Here is a 15,565-nt window from a genome sequence, read left to right as displayed (position 1 = left end):
ATAGTTGCTTCTCTCCCATATTTTGCCACGTGGATCAACGTGGGAGAAGAAGCCTTAGGTTTTTATATATATACTAGGGGGTTATCGGCTGTGCTAAGCACAGCCTAGGCCCCCTATAATCTGTTAGCAAATAATAACCAATCAAGTATGTAGCTAAGAATATGAGACTAAACAAAACATCACCAATCATTAGTATTGCAACAGATAAAAGAAGATGACAAAAGGTTGACAAGTAGTTTCATAAATAGCCTAACATCTTCAAATATAAAGTGCAATCATAGGCTGCAATTACAAAAGATCACATATTGAGATCCATTAAGGTGCACAAAAGAACAATTTCTTAATGGATGTCAATATTAATGCAGCTGTAAAGTGTTTTAACATTAGCAAAATGAAGAATTCAAAAGGCTTCAAGGAAGTTCAGAGTTCATCGTCACGCTGCTTCTTCAAGGGACTTCCAGGTGCATTGGTGGACAGCAAGGTAGGTGTATTAGCTTCAGCAGAATCCAAACCAATTCCAGGAGGCACAGTTCCAAAAACCAAGGCCCTCTTTGCTGTTGTCACTGCAGGCGGCAGTTCATTTGCAGCAGTAGATGATTCAGCAATGGCATCAAGGATCTTTTTGGTTGATGGACTGAAAAATTCAGTCTTCTTGGTAGGCTGCAGGACAGTAGCTTGTAGGTCTGGAATTATTTCATTGGTTTCTGCAGTTGTGATGGCCATTGGAATGTGAGCTGATTCGATAGAACACCCATTATATGCAAACCAATAGGACAGCTCAGTTACTTAGAATAACATCAGCAAATGGGTGAACAGCTTTTAATTCTGAGCAAAAAATTGTTATTTAGTCTATTCTAGGCATGAGATACCAACCCAAAAAAAAATCTAAGCTTGAGATAATCAAGCTGTCATAGACATATTGAATGCCTGTTGTCTAATATGACTTGACATTTTCGAGAGCTTTTGCTTACTTTAGCTACCTGAAGATCATACATTAGAGTCAAGCTGAAATCTTAGCTAAAATTTTAGTAACAGGCATTCAATGTCTATGACAGCTTCATTTGCTAAAATTTTAATGCCACTAATTTCTGCATATTTTCCAAGTTAACCATTTTAAGCTTTTGTAAAAGTATATGCCTTCTATTCACTGTCAACCAAAATAGGTCTGTAACATTAAAATATTATGTGATTTTATTTTAAACTCGTTTTGTCTTTTAAAGCCTTTCTTATAAATTCCAGCTCCCTATGCCTTCAATCTTAAAATTAAATAAATTACTCTAACTTATCATTCTCTAAACTATATGCCATTCACAGTTTAAGGCCAGAATATGATAAAGATAGCATACAATCAACTATTCCACACACCCTATAATGCATCCTTTACAACCCAATATTCATCGTTTAAACTGGTACTCAGCAATAATTTTGTAAGGCTATGTCTATAAGAAAGTTTTTTAATCAAATATTCAAATTAACAAAATCACCTGCTCAAATAAGCAATCGTTTGTTTCATAAAGGATAACACAAAACAAATAGCACCAATAAACTTAAAATAAATGAAGCAGAAACTGAAGAAAAACTACAAAAAAGAAAAGGGAAAGGTGAAATTTCACTTATGAAAATATAGGCACTCAAAAAAAGAAAAGCTGTGGATAGATTGAAGGAGGACAGCAAACTGACCTTCAAGTTAAAAGGTTGGTCGAAGGAACCGCAGCAAAAGGAACCTATGAATTGAAACATATATCTGTATATTAGAATTTATTAATCTGAGAACTATTCATAAGAGGAAAATTTGGGGGGAAAAAGGGGGAGTTTTTTTCTCACCAGAGAGGCTCCAAAGAACAAGGTGTAAAGGGTCGGAGGATTTTGATTGCAGCTCACAAGGCAGAGAAGGCAGCACGATGCACTGATAAATACGTGCATCCCATTTCGTCAGCCGCTGGAAAAGGTACAGGCTAAGTGGATAGGAACGCTACTTCGCAGCATAACTGGAATAAGGGAAAAATCACATCCAAGCAGATAATTGTAATCGTAATCATACGGATGATGAAGGTTGAATAGAAAGCATAATTTAGGCGGAAAATTGAACACCAAAGCTGATCAAAATAGAATGGCATACCTAACAAAAAGTTCCCCATTTCACTCCTCTGAAGTACAACTATCACGTGGGGCTCCAAGAATTCGGCAACATGAGACGGAATTGATACAGAAATGGGTTAATCGGATATCAGAGAAAGAGGGAAAAACAGTTAGTGTAAGCAAAGCAGTTGACCTGCACCCAATTCTGCTGCTCTGAAGTACAAAGACCATGTGAACGGTCAGCAAATGAAGCGGCTACCGTTCAAATGAAGCGGCTGCAGGAGTAGCAGCTGACCTGCTGGCTTAAAGAAGGAAGCCACAAAACCCATCGCTCAAATCATGGAAAATCAAAACTTTTTACGGCTGGAATTGGGGATTGCTCAGGACAGATGCGCCGAATTTGTGCTAAGAATAGCCGTGCGGTAGAGGAAAGGCAGGAAATGGGTTCAACGGCAATTTGGGAAAGAGATGCTGGGTTTGGTAGCATAGCTGGTTGGGACTGACTTGCTCAGAATAGGTAGGCTGAATTTTGCACAGAATAGGCTTCAATGCAATTTGAGGGGTCTTCAATGCAATTTGAGGGGAATGCAATTTGAGGGGAAAACGGGGCAATAGCAAAAGAAGGAAAACAAAGGCAAGAAATGGGTTCAACGGCGGTAGCATAGCTGGTTGGGACTGACTTGCTCAGAATAGGTAGGCTGAATTCTGCACAGAATAGGCTTCAATGCAATTTGAGGGGTCTTCAATGCAATTTGAGGGGAATGCAATTTGAGGGGAAAACGGGGCAATAGCAAAAGAAGGAAAACAAATAGAAGACTAAACAACTTGCCACTTGTCAGATACATAACAAACCACGTGGCAAGAGGAAAGCAAAGCATTAAATCTGGCTCTTTTCTTATATACTAGGTAGATGTAACTAGTAGGGCTGTAGGGGTGGGCTGTGCCCGCTGAGATTGATTGGTGGCAAGGAATGTGGAAAATTTAGGCCTTGTTTGGATTGCTTGTTTCCGTTGAAAAATATTGTCGTTTTCCGTGATCACATTTCCCTATCACCTTTTTCCCTCACATATATCAAATCGCTACAGTAATTTTTCCATGAAAAATGACGGAAAATGCAATCCAAACACAACCTTATTATAAAGCAATATGCAAAGGGAATTTTGTTTAATGGTATAAAATAGCTCATTTTAAAAAGTAGTAAATGGGAAGAAATGTATTTTACTGAAATATAGCTGAAAGCTAAGTAAAGATATCAAAAATTTATTTAAAAGTGAAAAATCTTAAATAAGTTTTTAGACTACATTTGCTAAAAAGTTAAATATGTATAAATGAATGGATATACGTAAGTTATTCATTCTAAATTGTAATGATAATAGAATTTTTTAAATAGACAATCTTCCATTTGGATTGAAATTTATTAAGGTGTCTATTTGATTTTGCATGTACAAACTAATGCACAAATCAAATAGTTAAATGAGTAACAAAAAAATAATAGAATTTAATAATTTAAATGGCTACTAATACCTGAAGTAACCAATAATTTAAATGGATAACAGAAACAAATAATACCTGAAGTAACCAATAACAATACCTGAAGTAACCAAAAGCAATAATACCTGAAGTAACCAATAATTTAAATGCCTACTAATACTATGAATTTAAATCAGTAATAAAGGTCAAAGCTAACCTGGACGTTTTCTTTTATTTTGACCATGATTTCTTTGATTAGCTAATTCTTCAACAGGTTCACTATTGACTACTAAAAGTCATATGTAGAAGTTCAGATATTAGTACCATGAGAATCTATGGAAACTGAAGGACAATCTTCATGAGAATAGAAGACACTACCTAGATGTCTATCCAGAAGGATAGAAGTATTGCTACTCGAAGGAGCCGCTTGCAATATAAGCATATCTCTACTCAAATTTGTAGTAGAGCTTGAATGAGAAGATTGATTATGTACAAGACTGTACTCTCTGCTAATTGTACCAGACAACAGAGTAGATTGTGTATGTTTCTGTGATGAAGAACAGCTCAAGCTTAGCTGTTTTTTTGGTTTGTGATCTGCCTACATATTCAGTAGGCAATGTAATCAGTTGTTCTGGTGTGCAAGCAGAACTATTGTTCCTCATGCCTATACCAGCACACTGATGGTTGCTAAGATAGCTAACATCAGCTGTTTTTGCTGCATAACCACATGAATGTGGTTCAACAACTTTACCCGTTTGGTTCATCAACTGTGGAACCGAATAATGAAAAGCAGAAGATATTGCCTGATAATAAATAAACTTATTGAATATAACAGCTTTATATTGAAAGTTGAAACAGCAAAAGTTTACGTAAAAACGAGCAATGAAAGCATATAACAGACAAAAGATACAAAATATGCTTCACTAATAACTCAGCAATTTTAACCATGTACACTGTCAGAATATGCTTCACTAATAACATATGTTGGTGAAATAAGCAGTGACAGAGACAATGAGTAAAATAGTAAAGAGACAAACCGAGAGCTGCATGGCAAATATAGTAGATAGCTTATGTAGTTGATGTTGCAGAGGCACGATCATGTGCTTTTGTTGTGAATTTCTATCTCACGTTGCTTCTGTTCTTCACTAAATCTTGTAGTTCTACATGAGGACTGGAAATTGCAAATTTGGTGCTTCCTGCAAGTATCAACATCCAAGGCAAGGAAGTGGCTCTCAAACACCTGTGACTCTTAATTTTTTTGGGTACCCTTTGCGACCAGTCTGTACTTTGTGCCTTTTCCTTCTTGACGTCTTATTCATTTTTAGCCTTATGATTATCAATATTTTTCATGTGTCCTTCTGAGCTAGCTCACAAAGTTCTTGTCACAGGGTGAAAAGGAATGCTCATATTATGTGAAAACAGGGCAGTCCAAGTATGGTGTCACCTGTAAATATCATCATCCACAGCCAGCCGGTGTTCAAATGCCAGCACCAGCGCCTGGACCTGGACCTGGACCTCTGCCTGCACCAGCAACTGAACCCGCGCCTGCTATTTATCCTCCTGTGCAATCTCCTTCTGTGCAATCATCTCAACAGTATGTTGTAGTGGCTGGAAACTGGCCAGTTCCAAGGCCTACTCTACTTCCAGGTTCATACATCCCTGGTACATATGGTCCTATGCTGCTTCCCCCTGCAATGGTTCCTCTTCCGGCTTGGACTTCTTACCCAGTATGTGCATTTGAGCCTGTTTGTTTTGTCAAAATCTTTTCATATTTGTCCCTATTAAAGTGTATTGACTAATGTAAACTTTTGTAGACACCTGTAAGTCTTGCAGCCACTGCAAGTACTCAACCTGCTGTGGGAGCTGGCCATATTTATGGAATATCTCAGTTGTCTCCTTCTGCTCCAGCATATACAGGACAGTATCTATCCATTCCACCTGCTGCTGGTCCTTCAGGAAGCAGCCAGAGGGAACATGCTTTTCCAGAAAGACCTGGCCAACCTGAATGCCAGTATTAAATGAAATATAGGGACTGTAAGTTTGGGGCTTCTTGTAGATATCATCACCCACCTGAATTGAGTGCACAGAAGGCAAATCCTGTCCTTAGCCCCATGGGTCTACCTCTACGTCCAATATGCCTTTTCAGATTGACACTTAGCTGGGGTTATGTTTCTGTCATTTGAAATTGTGTGGAAGTTGCAACTCCTTGCCCAAAAATTTTTAGTTAGTTCATATTACATTTCTAATTAACATTAGCAATATATCTACATGTGCATATGTTGAAAGTCTCTTTTTCTAGGCATTAAATGTTTCATTGATGTTTTCATAATAATGCAAGCTGTATTCACTTAGATCGATGGAACACAGGAAGTTCCCTCTTCCTGTCATTCCTGTTCTTTCTTCTTGTATATCCACTATTTTTCCATGCAAACATTCTTACTTTGAACCTTGTTAAGCTAAAATTACTTCTTATTCTCGGACAAAAGATACAGAATATGCTTCACTAATAACTCAGCAATTTTAACCATCTACACTGTCAGAATAAGCTTCACTAATAACATATGTTGGCGAAATAAGCAGTGACAGAGACAATGAGTAAAATAGTAAAGAGACAAACCGAAAGCTGCATGGCAAATATAGTAGATAGCAGGAAGAAGAAAGTAAGGTACACAATAATATGGTAAAAGTCACAAAAGGCAAGCATTAAACATTCATGTAAAAAGAAACATATTACATGTGACGAAATTTAATGCAGATAAGAACTGACCAAGCAATAAGGAAAGAAGCAACTGAAAGCCTACTGCATTTTTTTCCACCGGAATGAGCAACAATCACAGCACAATGAGACGAAAGGAAGACAAGCAAGTCTTGTAAACTTCAACCTTCTGTGTCAAACACAACCATGCTGTTTAGCATTAAAAAGCAGACATAAAGGGTTAGTAAACTGCTTCAAAGATGATCATTCAAATCTAATGGCCAATACATGATAAGAGTACAAAAGGCAGACAATCAAATGGCTGACATGAACAAATAGCTTAGACTAACTGACTAACCATGTTACTTGAAAATTCATTAACGGAGCTCACAATCATAAGCACACAGAATATATAATTCAATAACAAGTAACTACCAATACTTATGAAATTTGTAAATATGAAGCATTAAGAAAGCTTAACAAGCATTTTATCAAACATTAGGCAGGCTAGTTATGAGTAATATGACTAACCTGAAGTAAAGTGATGGTGCAAGTCAAATCTTCAAAGCTAAAAGCAATGCTGCAACGTGAAAACAGAAAACATGTAAAAGAAGCTATATGTTACAAAATGCATATATATGATGAAGGAAAAGCTAATAAAAATGGTATTACCAAAGGATCAGAAAGCAAGAAAGTGAAGGAAGATTTGTTTCTGGTATGTGCGAATGGAAGAGAAATGAAGCGGGACAACAACTATTAGTGTACGTAGTAGCGTGGACTGCACTATTCAAAGTTGGACCATTCAATCTGAACTAATCTAGTACTTTATATTTGAATCTAATGGCTATGAAAAGATAAAGTACAGCTGATAGCTTATCAAAAATTGACATTTCTATGAACTACAACCTAACTCTTACAAAGAAAGCACTTGTCTAATCTGATTAGGTGAAGAATGCAGAGTGATTGAAGAATGCTTTTTTTTTTTGTACTTTGTTATAAACAAATCAGAGTGAAAACCGGCTGCTAGAAAAACTTGAGTCATTTTTCGGCAGCATATTCAAGCTACAAGCGAGTGCAATCCTTCCCAATGAAAGAAGCAATGTCAGCTAAACTTCAGCTTATGCAAGGCACAGCTTAGGCTCATCTAAAATATTGTTTAAAATATATATAATTATATTTTTATTTACAAAAATTTCATCAATATAAGAATTAAATATATGGAAAATATAGATTCAACATGATAGTGTTTTCGTTTAGCATTGCTAATTTGAAACATTATCCCAAAAATAAGACAGTCCTAAGTTAAAAATTAACTGAAAAAAAAGCATGAAAAAATTTTTGTAAAATTAATTCTAACAAATACATACACCTTCACATGTCCTTATTTGAAAATATAATAATAGCATGACAAACTGTGTCAATATCGTTAGAAAAAAATAACTCATTCAACTCGCAACTCAAAGTCTAATAGCATCATTTAACATATAATGTTCCAGTGAAAAGTATAAATCAGAATACATTGGCAAAATTTTAGAAAGAAAATTAACAATATGAGCTATGTTAGTAAATTTGCCTCATTTAGAAAAAGAACATTGAAAGAGAAAGGTGTAAAACATGGGAGCGGGTAACGAGGTAAAGCGTGGGAAGGGATGAAGCCACGGTACATTAGGATTTGTGTAGATTTTTGTCTTGGTCAAAAAGGAAGGAAAAAATAAGGCGAAAAATAATGAAAAAAGAAAAAAGAAAAGAACTTAAATCACCATCCTCAAAAGGAGTATGCCACTTGTTAAAAAGAAGGGAAGTCATGTGGCAACCATTTGGACTGCTACAGTAACTCCCCTTCTCTCTTTATTATACTTGAGGGATATATCTATATATATATATATGACGGCTCCACTTCTCCCTAAGGCGAACCAAAGGGTTGGCGGGTCGCCTGCCTAACTCTCGCCAGGACTCACGCAAGCAAACAGACCAAATATCCACGTATAACCTAAACCAAAACACAATTCGCCATCCGAACATGCCAACTTTTAAACGACTTGAATACTAAAACACATTAACTTCAGAGATAACCTTACCATTGAACATCCACCCGTTCACTCCTAAATACATCTCCGACCAGATCACCACATAAATTCAAATATACAATACAAACCACACAGTAAGTTCATAAAGCTCAGATAAAATTCATACAAGCCAAATCTTAGGGTTTGCACTTTTCCAGCTTCAATTGACAACCCAAAACAAAGATACAAGTACGATTCGAAATAATATTTACAAAATGATAAGATACACTTCAAGTCTCTCGATTTCCGGAACCTATTAAGGAAAACAAATATCGTGTGGTGAGCTAAAACTCAGTGAGGTTCCGAACACATAGGCAACAAGAAAATCGATGCATTCATTACATATAACCAATAATTCAAGATACAAACACAAATAAAGCAATAAACACATTCATGAAAAGGATACAGGCTCACAGGGAGCCATATGTTCGTTCGTTCGTTCTCCTGACATTTCCCCTTATTCCTCCAGTCATTTGCAAAATGCATTTTGTATAAGTAAAATCCCTCGTTCATTCATTCGTTCATTCCTCTCATTCACCCCGTCCCTGGCTTTTGGCCAGGCTCCACCAACCTACAAGGTAATACTCGAGTATACCGGAACGTTCACTCAGGTCCCTAATCGCCCGACCGAGTCCGCTTCTGGCTCGAGACGACCGGTAACAAGGGGCAATGGCCAGTTCAGCCCAAAAGGCTTACATTCATGCGCAAGTAACATGTCAATCGTTCAATCATTAAAATTTCACAATCATTTAGGCTAAGTGCGATAAAGTACACACTCGCCTTGAAAACTCGTTTTGACAATCATTGAAAGCATTTAACACATTATCAAGCAATAAGATCAAGTTTAACACATTATCAAGCAAAAAGATCAAGCCAATAAGTCAAGGGAGTATAACAAACAAAGAACACTCACCAAGAGTGAAGTCACAACTCACGCTGGGAATCGAAATGCGCGTCCTCGCTAAACCCTAGAAATCCAAGTTTTAAAAACTATAAATTTTACTAAGCAAACCCTTGTTTTATAAAAAGTTATCTTATATAAAACTAATTTAATTTCCCGCAACAAGTCAATAAATTTCTAAAAATCAAAGCTAGTAAAGGAATAAAATGTTTCGTGTGGTTTCTTTAAAGGTATTTCCCCTCTAGAGGCAAACTAGAACCAAATTGGTTCAAACGAGTTTTCTTGCCGAACAAGTTTTCTATGTCTGTAATTTGAAATTATTCAAATCTAGTGTTTTTCCAAATTTCCTTTAAAACAACTAGTCAAGGATGGTTTTATGAAAAACTTAAAGTTTAGAAGTTAGATACAATTATTCCCTAAAGGTAATAAAACTAGTTTAAGCAAAAGAAAAGAATTAACTAGTCGGCAAGGTTTTAAAAGTCCCCATATCTAAATTTTTAATAATAACATACTAACCTCAAATGCTATCACTTGATATTAAAACAAAGTATTTCCACGAAACTTGATTTGAAAGTATTCAAGTTCAAACAACCAAAACGATCTTCACAATTCTAGCTCATTTGCACAATGGATTCCCAAGTCACCAAGATTGAAACATTACAAGCCAAATATCAATTTTACTAGGGTTTCATCAATCATTAGCCCTAGGCCTCAATCAAATCCAGTACAATTAAAATTCAACAAAGGAAGTCCTAGGTACTAAAGCAATCCCAAATCACAACCCATGGATCTTCCAAGTACATTTCAACCAACCACTTGAACAAATTCACCAAAAATTAAATTATTGCAAAACTACTCAAATGGTCAAGAGCTTCATCAATCATTAGCTCTCGACAACCAATACGCACTTTCAAACACCAATTAATTCAAAACAAGAACAAAAACTACAGCCAACTTGAGTTCCAAATGATTCCAAGAATCCAAAATATCCATTAAACTTTCCCCTTTTTCTTGCTAAAATCACTATACATATAGTTTATAATCTGCTCAACTTAAACTGAAGCAAACAATACTCAAATCCAAAAAAATAACTCACTAAGAGCTTGAACTAGTACGGCTAGCAACAATATAGAAATTTCCAGCGAATATATACCAACATTTTCAACAAGAGTTCCATCCTTAGCTTGCCTTAATCACTAGGCACTTAGCATGCATTTTGTCCAACATGAAATGAGTTAAATGATAAATGATTTCAGCAAATTATTCCACCAATAAATCCCCACAAATCTGTCATCAGCTAGGATAAAATTTTCCAACAATTGGTAGCTTAAATTTGAAACTTTCTCCATAATTCCTCATTTTTTTTTTCCATTTCAGCTCAACATGCAAAGTGCAATTATCATGCTAAGGAGCATCTTGAACAATAATATGAAATTTATACCAAAGATTCAAAAGGAAAAGTTGGAAAAAACTCTGTTTCTTCCTCTCGGCTATATCTAAGAAAAATTCCAGCAACTAATTAGTCATAGAGTCCAGATTTTCACAGCTAAATCACAGTATTTAGTACCCAAAACTAACATGCAAGGCTACTTAATGAAATCACTTATCATAACCAATTCAAATCAAGTTCGGTCAGCAACTGAAATCATCCACAAATCCAGAAATTCTGTTCACCATCCTTGGATGAACTTGCATGTAGCCGCTTGCCATCTCATTTTTTTTCCTTGCTTAGCCGGACCAATAAACTTCCTACAAAGCTTAATCATCTAATTTTAATTAATCAAACCCCTAACCAAATGAAGATCCACCACTTTCCAGCAAAATTCATGTTAAAATACCCATGCAATTTCCAAAACAACTTCAACGGCTAAACTGGAAAAATTGTTTCAGCAATCCTTCAGCTTCCATTAACATTTCCAGCCATGCAACCAAAATTCAGACCACGTAGCTTACATGCAACACCAAATAAAAAAACTATCTATCAATTTTGATCCATAAGCAAATTCGGACAACATCAAAACATTACTCAATCAGAATTTCAAACAATCCTGCTCTCGGTTGGCTTGCATGCAACCTGATTTTGTATCTTTTCAATTTTCTGACTTAATCAAGGTTAACTACCTTCATGCAAATCTTAATCATCCAGGTTTTAGTTGATTAAATGTGCATCTAGGCTCAGATTATCACAGATTAGCTAATTAGAGTTACAAATTCCAGCTCAAACTTTCGGCAGCTTCAATTCTTCCAAACCAGATTTCTTAAGTCTCAATTCCTCATCTAACCTCACAAACCCACATGCATGCGTATAGAGAGCTGCATCAACCCATAAACAATTCATCTAAGTCCAGAATTTACCTTAGCTTGAAGCCTAAAACACACGACTAGCAGCTGCAACAATTCTCACTCTCGGCTGTCCAGAAATAAAAAAATGCAGACCGCTAGCTCTTCCTCTCTCCCTTGCTCTGGCTTGCGGCTGGATGAAGGAACTCTGGTCTCAAGCTCTGCACCAGCTCACGGATGGTAGGCAGACTGAATCACAAGTCCCTCTCTTCCCTCTCTAGTTTACGGGCAGAAAGAAAAGAAACAAGAAGCTCGGCTCTTTCTCACTCTCTCCCAGTCGATACTTCCTATGCTGCTCCCTCACAGTTTACGGCAGAAAAGCAATTGGAGTTGTGATGTTGTGGTGATTAGTAGTGTAATGTATATAAGGTGAGGCTGTGAGTGGAGTTGGTCGGCAATAGCAAAATGGAAAATGCTGGAATGAAATTGGAAGTGGAACCGGCAGGTATTGGATTGGTTTGGAATGTTCCATGGCTGCATGGTAGATTTGAAATGGAGGAAGGCTGTTTTAGTCTTTTAGCAACTTGTTCAACCTTTCACTTAGGTCCCTCATCTTAAACTAATTCCAAAATTTACCCCAAGTGTAAATCGAATGCCTACTAGTACACTAATCTCGCAAAATTCAATTATCGAGATTTTAACCTCCTAAGTGTACCCAATGTACTTATAACGGTTTATCAAAAATATATCGATTCATCTTAATTCTAAGGTTCCTATTAACACTTAACGTTATTAACGCTTAAAACTAGCTATCGGAAATTCAAGGAATTAATCTTAAAATAATAAAATAGTTTACATCAAGAAATATTATTCTAACTTGGCGAGACTCAAATAACTCAATATTTTGCACGATTAACGTGTTTGAAACTTTAAAATTGGTTTTACATACTTATTCAAAGACAAAAATTCATTTTCCTGAAGAAACGAGACATTCAAGCAGGACAGCCTACTTCTTGAGCAAATTAATGATTTCAATGGTAAATTTATAATTCGTAAGTGATCACTTATCATTCTTACCTTATTATTTAAGCTTTTAAAATCAAGTTTGACCTTAATATATAAATTTAACATTCTTAATATTCGTTTATCCTTTTATATCAAAACTTATTAACTCAATCATTTTCAAACCATGAACATACCTATCTTCAAGTTTAACTTGTATACTCATTCAATCTAATATACTTTATATACATATCTCGCACATAAATACACATAACAACAAGGCCTTTCGTTGTTTCCAACGAGTAGTTAACAAATTTGCACTTAAGAGGAGAAAATGAGAAGAAACAATAGACTAAGGAAATATGCAAATTCTAGGGTTCTCACAATATATATCTATATAATACATAACATATTTAGCAATTGTAGTTATAATAAAATTATTCTATATGGGTAAGAACTATATATTTCTTGAATTTTTCTAACAAGTGCTGAATAGACACTTATTAACATAGGTAAATTCCACCCAACCTACTATATATATATATATATATATATATGTATATACTAACAATTATTGCTTGCTCTTACATTGATATACTTTCCCTAACTAATCTTTAGTTTCCAAAAAGTTAATACCTGAAATACTTCTTAATAAGTAAACAATGGACATCCGCTAGACAAATCTCATTATATAAAGGAGAGTCAACTAAATAATTTGAACACATATGAGATGGATATAGAAATGGAACAGATTTTAGAGATGGCTTTTGCCCTTTTTTAGATGTAGGCATAGCCCTACAACAATGTTTTCAAAATTGGACCGAACCGGTCGGTTCGCCTGTTCAATCCAAGTTCATAGCTTATGTTGAGTTGACACAAGAACCAGTCAAAACCGTTCAATCCATTCCTACTGGATCGAGCTGTGAATAGAGTTTTTTTTTTTATTTTCACAAATTTGACTAAAATTATCTAAACCTAATACCTAGTTCCTACACACTAAAATGAATTTTTTTTTTGTTTTCAAGACTTATATGAGTTTTTATATTGTTTTTTGTGAATTCTAATATTTAGACAATTGAACATGTAAGTTGGAACACTATAATATTGCTTTTATGTTAGTTGTGGTTTTAGCATTTACAGTTCTATTGGATTTTATTTAAGTTCAGAAGTTTAATGACCTTTGTTTAATATTAGAATATGGTGGTGGTTTATGTAGGATTTAAGATTTTTTTCTAGTAAGTACAATTGATAAGAATTTATTTATTTGAATTTATAATTTTAAAAAATTGTATGTTTAGAAGTATTTAATTTTTTATTGGATGATATGTATGGGATATTGAACCGGAGTTGAAATGATCGGACTAATTGAACCTCGACCCCATCACTTCACCGGTTCAATTATTTGGGTTTTAAAACATTGCCTTGCAATGTATTTAGCTCCCAAGACAATCCCAAAACTGATAACCACCATGTGAAATTTAGATAAATAAACTTTTAAGAAACATGAACATTCCAACTTCAAATCCCCATAAATAACAAATCCAAAGCCGAAGTGACCACAATAATAGGGGTAATTTCAATATACCTAATTTAACATGTCACACACCACTTACAAAGAATGTAGTTAATGGAAAGTACTTCAAGTATATTCATAACGGTAATTGTTAAGATTATTTGAATATTAACTACAACTATCATTTAACTTCCTTTTCATTGCTATACGCTATTGAAACAAAATATTTTAAAAGTAGATCATGCAAATTTATAAATTTTACATCTTAAAGTCTTAGTGAGCATAAGCTCCACGAGTCATGAGTTTCCTTTCCAAATTGTTTTCCTTAAGCAAGAGATATCAAGAGCTTGAGGTTCTGAGCCCACGACGATTTTCCAGAACATTTAGAGCTTCATGGATTGGAACTTTTGCTACGTTGCTTGTAAGTTTTAGCTAAAATGCCTAGGACAGTAAACTTGTGTTATACAATTTGTGGTTTCCAGCTAAGTGACACAGCTTGTAGATTATGTACTTTGGATTAATAAAGTTCAATCTGTACTAGTTTCATACCTATGGAAGTGTTGATGGTCTTAATTTTATTTTTAGCAGTGGCATGGGTCACAGAGAGACATCCAGTTGGATAGTCATGGGACGGAAACTGTGTTTTAAAATTCGGACCGGACTGGCTGCTTCGATCGATCGAACCGGGAACTGGTCAAGTGTTCGGTCCGAGTTATGCTAAAAATTGGATAAGTAAAAATTCGGTCAAAAATAGGATTTGACTGGGTTTGACCAGAAAAAATCTAATTTTCCGGTTCAATCAGCATTTTTTTTTAAAAAAACTCAAACTTTTTCAATATTATGTTTTGACCCCTAAATTGTTAAAAACTATTAATATACCTCAAATATTCCATACTTCATCAATATTTTCTTAAAGTTTGGTGTTATTTTTCAATTAAGTCCATAATTTTAATTCTAAACTTGTTAATGCTCATTAAATAATATAAATTGCTATTTGATTGTTCTAATTTCATTGTATTTTCTTGTTAAATATATTTGAAATATCAAATATATATATATGAATATACATTTATTAATATTAACATGTTATTAGGTATTTTACATATAATATTTTGATTTTTAAATATTGTTTTATTTATGACGTCATCTGGTTCAACTCCTATTGAACCCGGTTGAACCCATTGACCCCTGACCCCTGAAGTTGACCGAGTCGATACTTGGTCCGATTCTGAAAACATAGGACGGAAAGGGTTGGGGATGGCTCCTGTTGGGGCCCACAACAATCGTCAGCCTTGTCATCCCACCAGTTACTAGTCAAGGAGGGAGATTCCATTCTTTGCTATTTTTCCAAATAATTTAAAGACTTTAGGCCAAGTCAATTATTGTGAAGGTTCCTAACTTTTATTGAGGATTCCATTTAGTCTTCAAATTATTCAAAAATTTAGTCAAACTAGCATTCTGGCACAGGTTATATCTCTAAATTAGTTGCTGAGATTTTTATGGCATTAAAGTTCGCTCTCTGTAGTGTTTTGTTGTAGATTTTTTTAAATATTTGTTGT

The 15,565-nt window shown here is 35.1% G+C and overlaps 1 protein-coding gene across 1 annotated transcript; it reads left to right on the top strand.

Moving 5' to 3' along the window:
• Positions 1 to 4,713: 4,713 nt before the first annotated feature.
• On the top strand, positions 4,714 to 5,675 carry LOC140037958 (zinc finger CCCH domain-containing protein 58-like). Its single transcript, XM_072083145.1, has 3 exons — positions 4,714 to 4,827; positions 4,938 to 5,276; positions 5,364 to 5,675. The coding sequence occupies exons 1-3, from the start codon at positions 4,714 to 4,716 to the stop codon at positions 5,565 to 5,567; spliced, it is 657 nt and encodes a 218-aa protein (XP_071939246.1). The 3' UTR covers positions 5,568 to 5,675.
• The last annotated feature ends 9,890 nt before the right edge of the window (positions 5,676 to 15,565 follow it).

The sequence above is a fragment of the Coffea arabica genome, chromosome 3c (genome assembly GCF_036785885.1).
Source record: "Coffea arabica cultivar ET-39 chromosome 3c, Coffea Arabica ET-39 HiFi, whole genome shotgun sequence".
Classification (NCBI taxonomy): domain Eukaryota; kingdom Viridiplantae; phylum Streptophyta; class Magnoliopsida; order Gentianales; family Rubiaceae; genus Coffea; species Coffea arabica.
The sequence above is the reverse complement of the archived record's forward strand: the minus strand, read 5'-3'. Positions and strand labels throughout refer to the sequence as shown.

What these genes read in the sequence shown, in the direction of transcription:
- LOC140037958 (XM_072083145.1), top strand. Translation starts at nt 4,714, where the DNA reads ATGAGGACTGGAAATTGCAAATTTGGTGCTTCCTGCAAGTATCAACAT. An exon ending in TTGGGTACCCTTTGCGACCA is followed by an intron (nt 4,828 to 4,937) that starts GTCTGTACTTTG and finishes TTCTTGTCACAG; the next exon opens with GGTGAAAAGGAATGCTCATA. An exon ending in CGGCTTGGACTTCTTACCCA is followed by an intron (nt 5,277 to 5,363) that starts GTATGTGCATTT and finishes AAACTTTTGTAG; the next exon opens with ACACCTGTAAGTCTTGCAGC.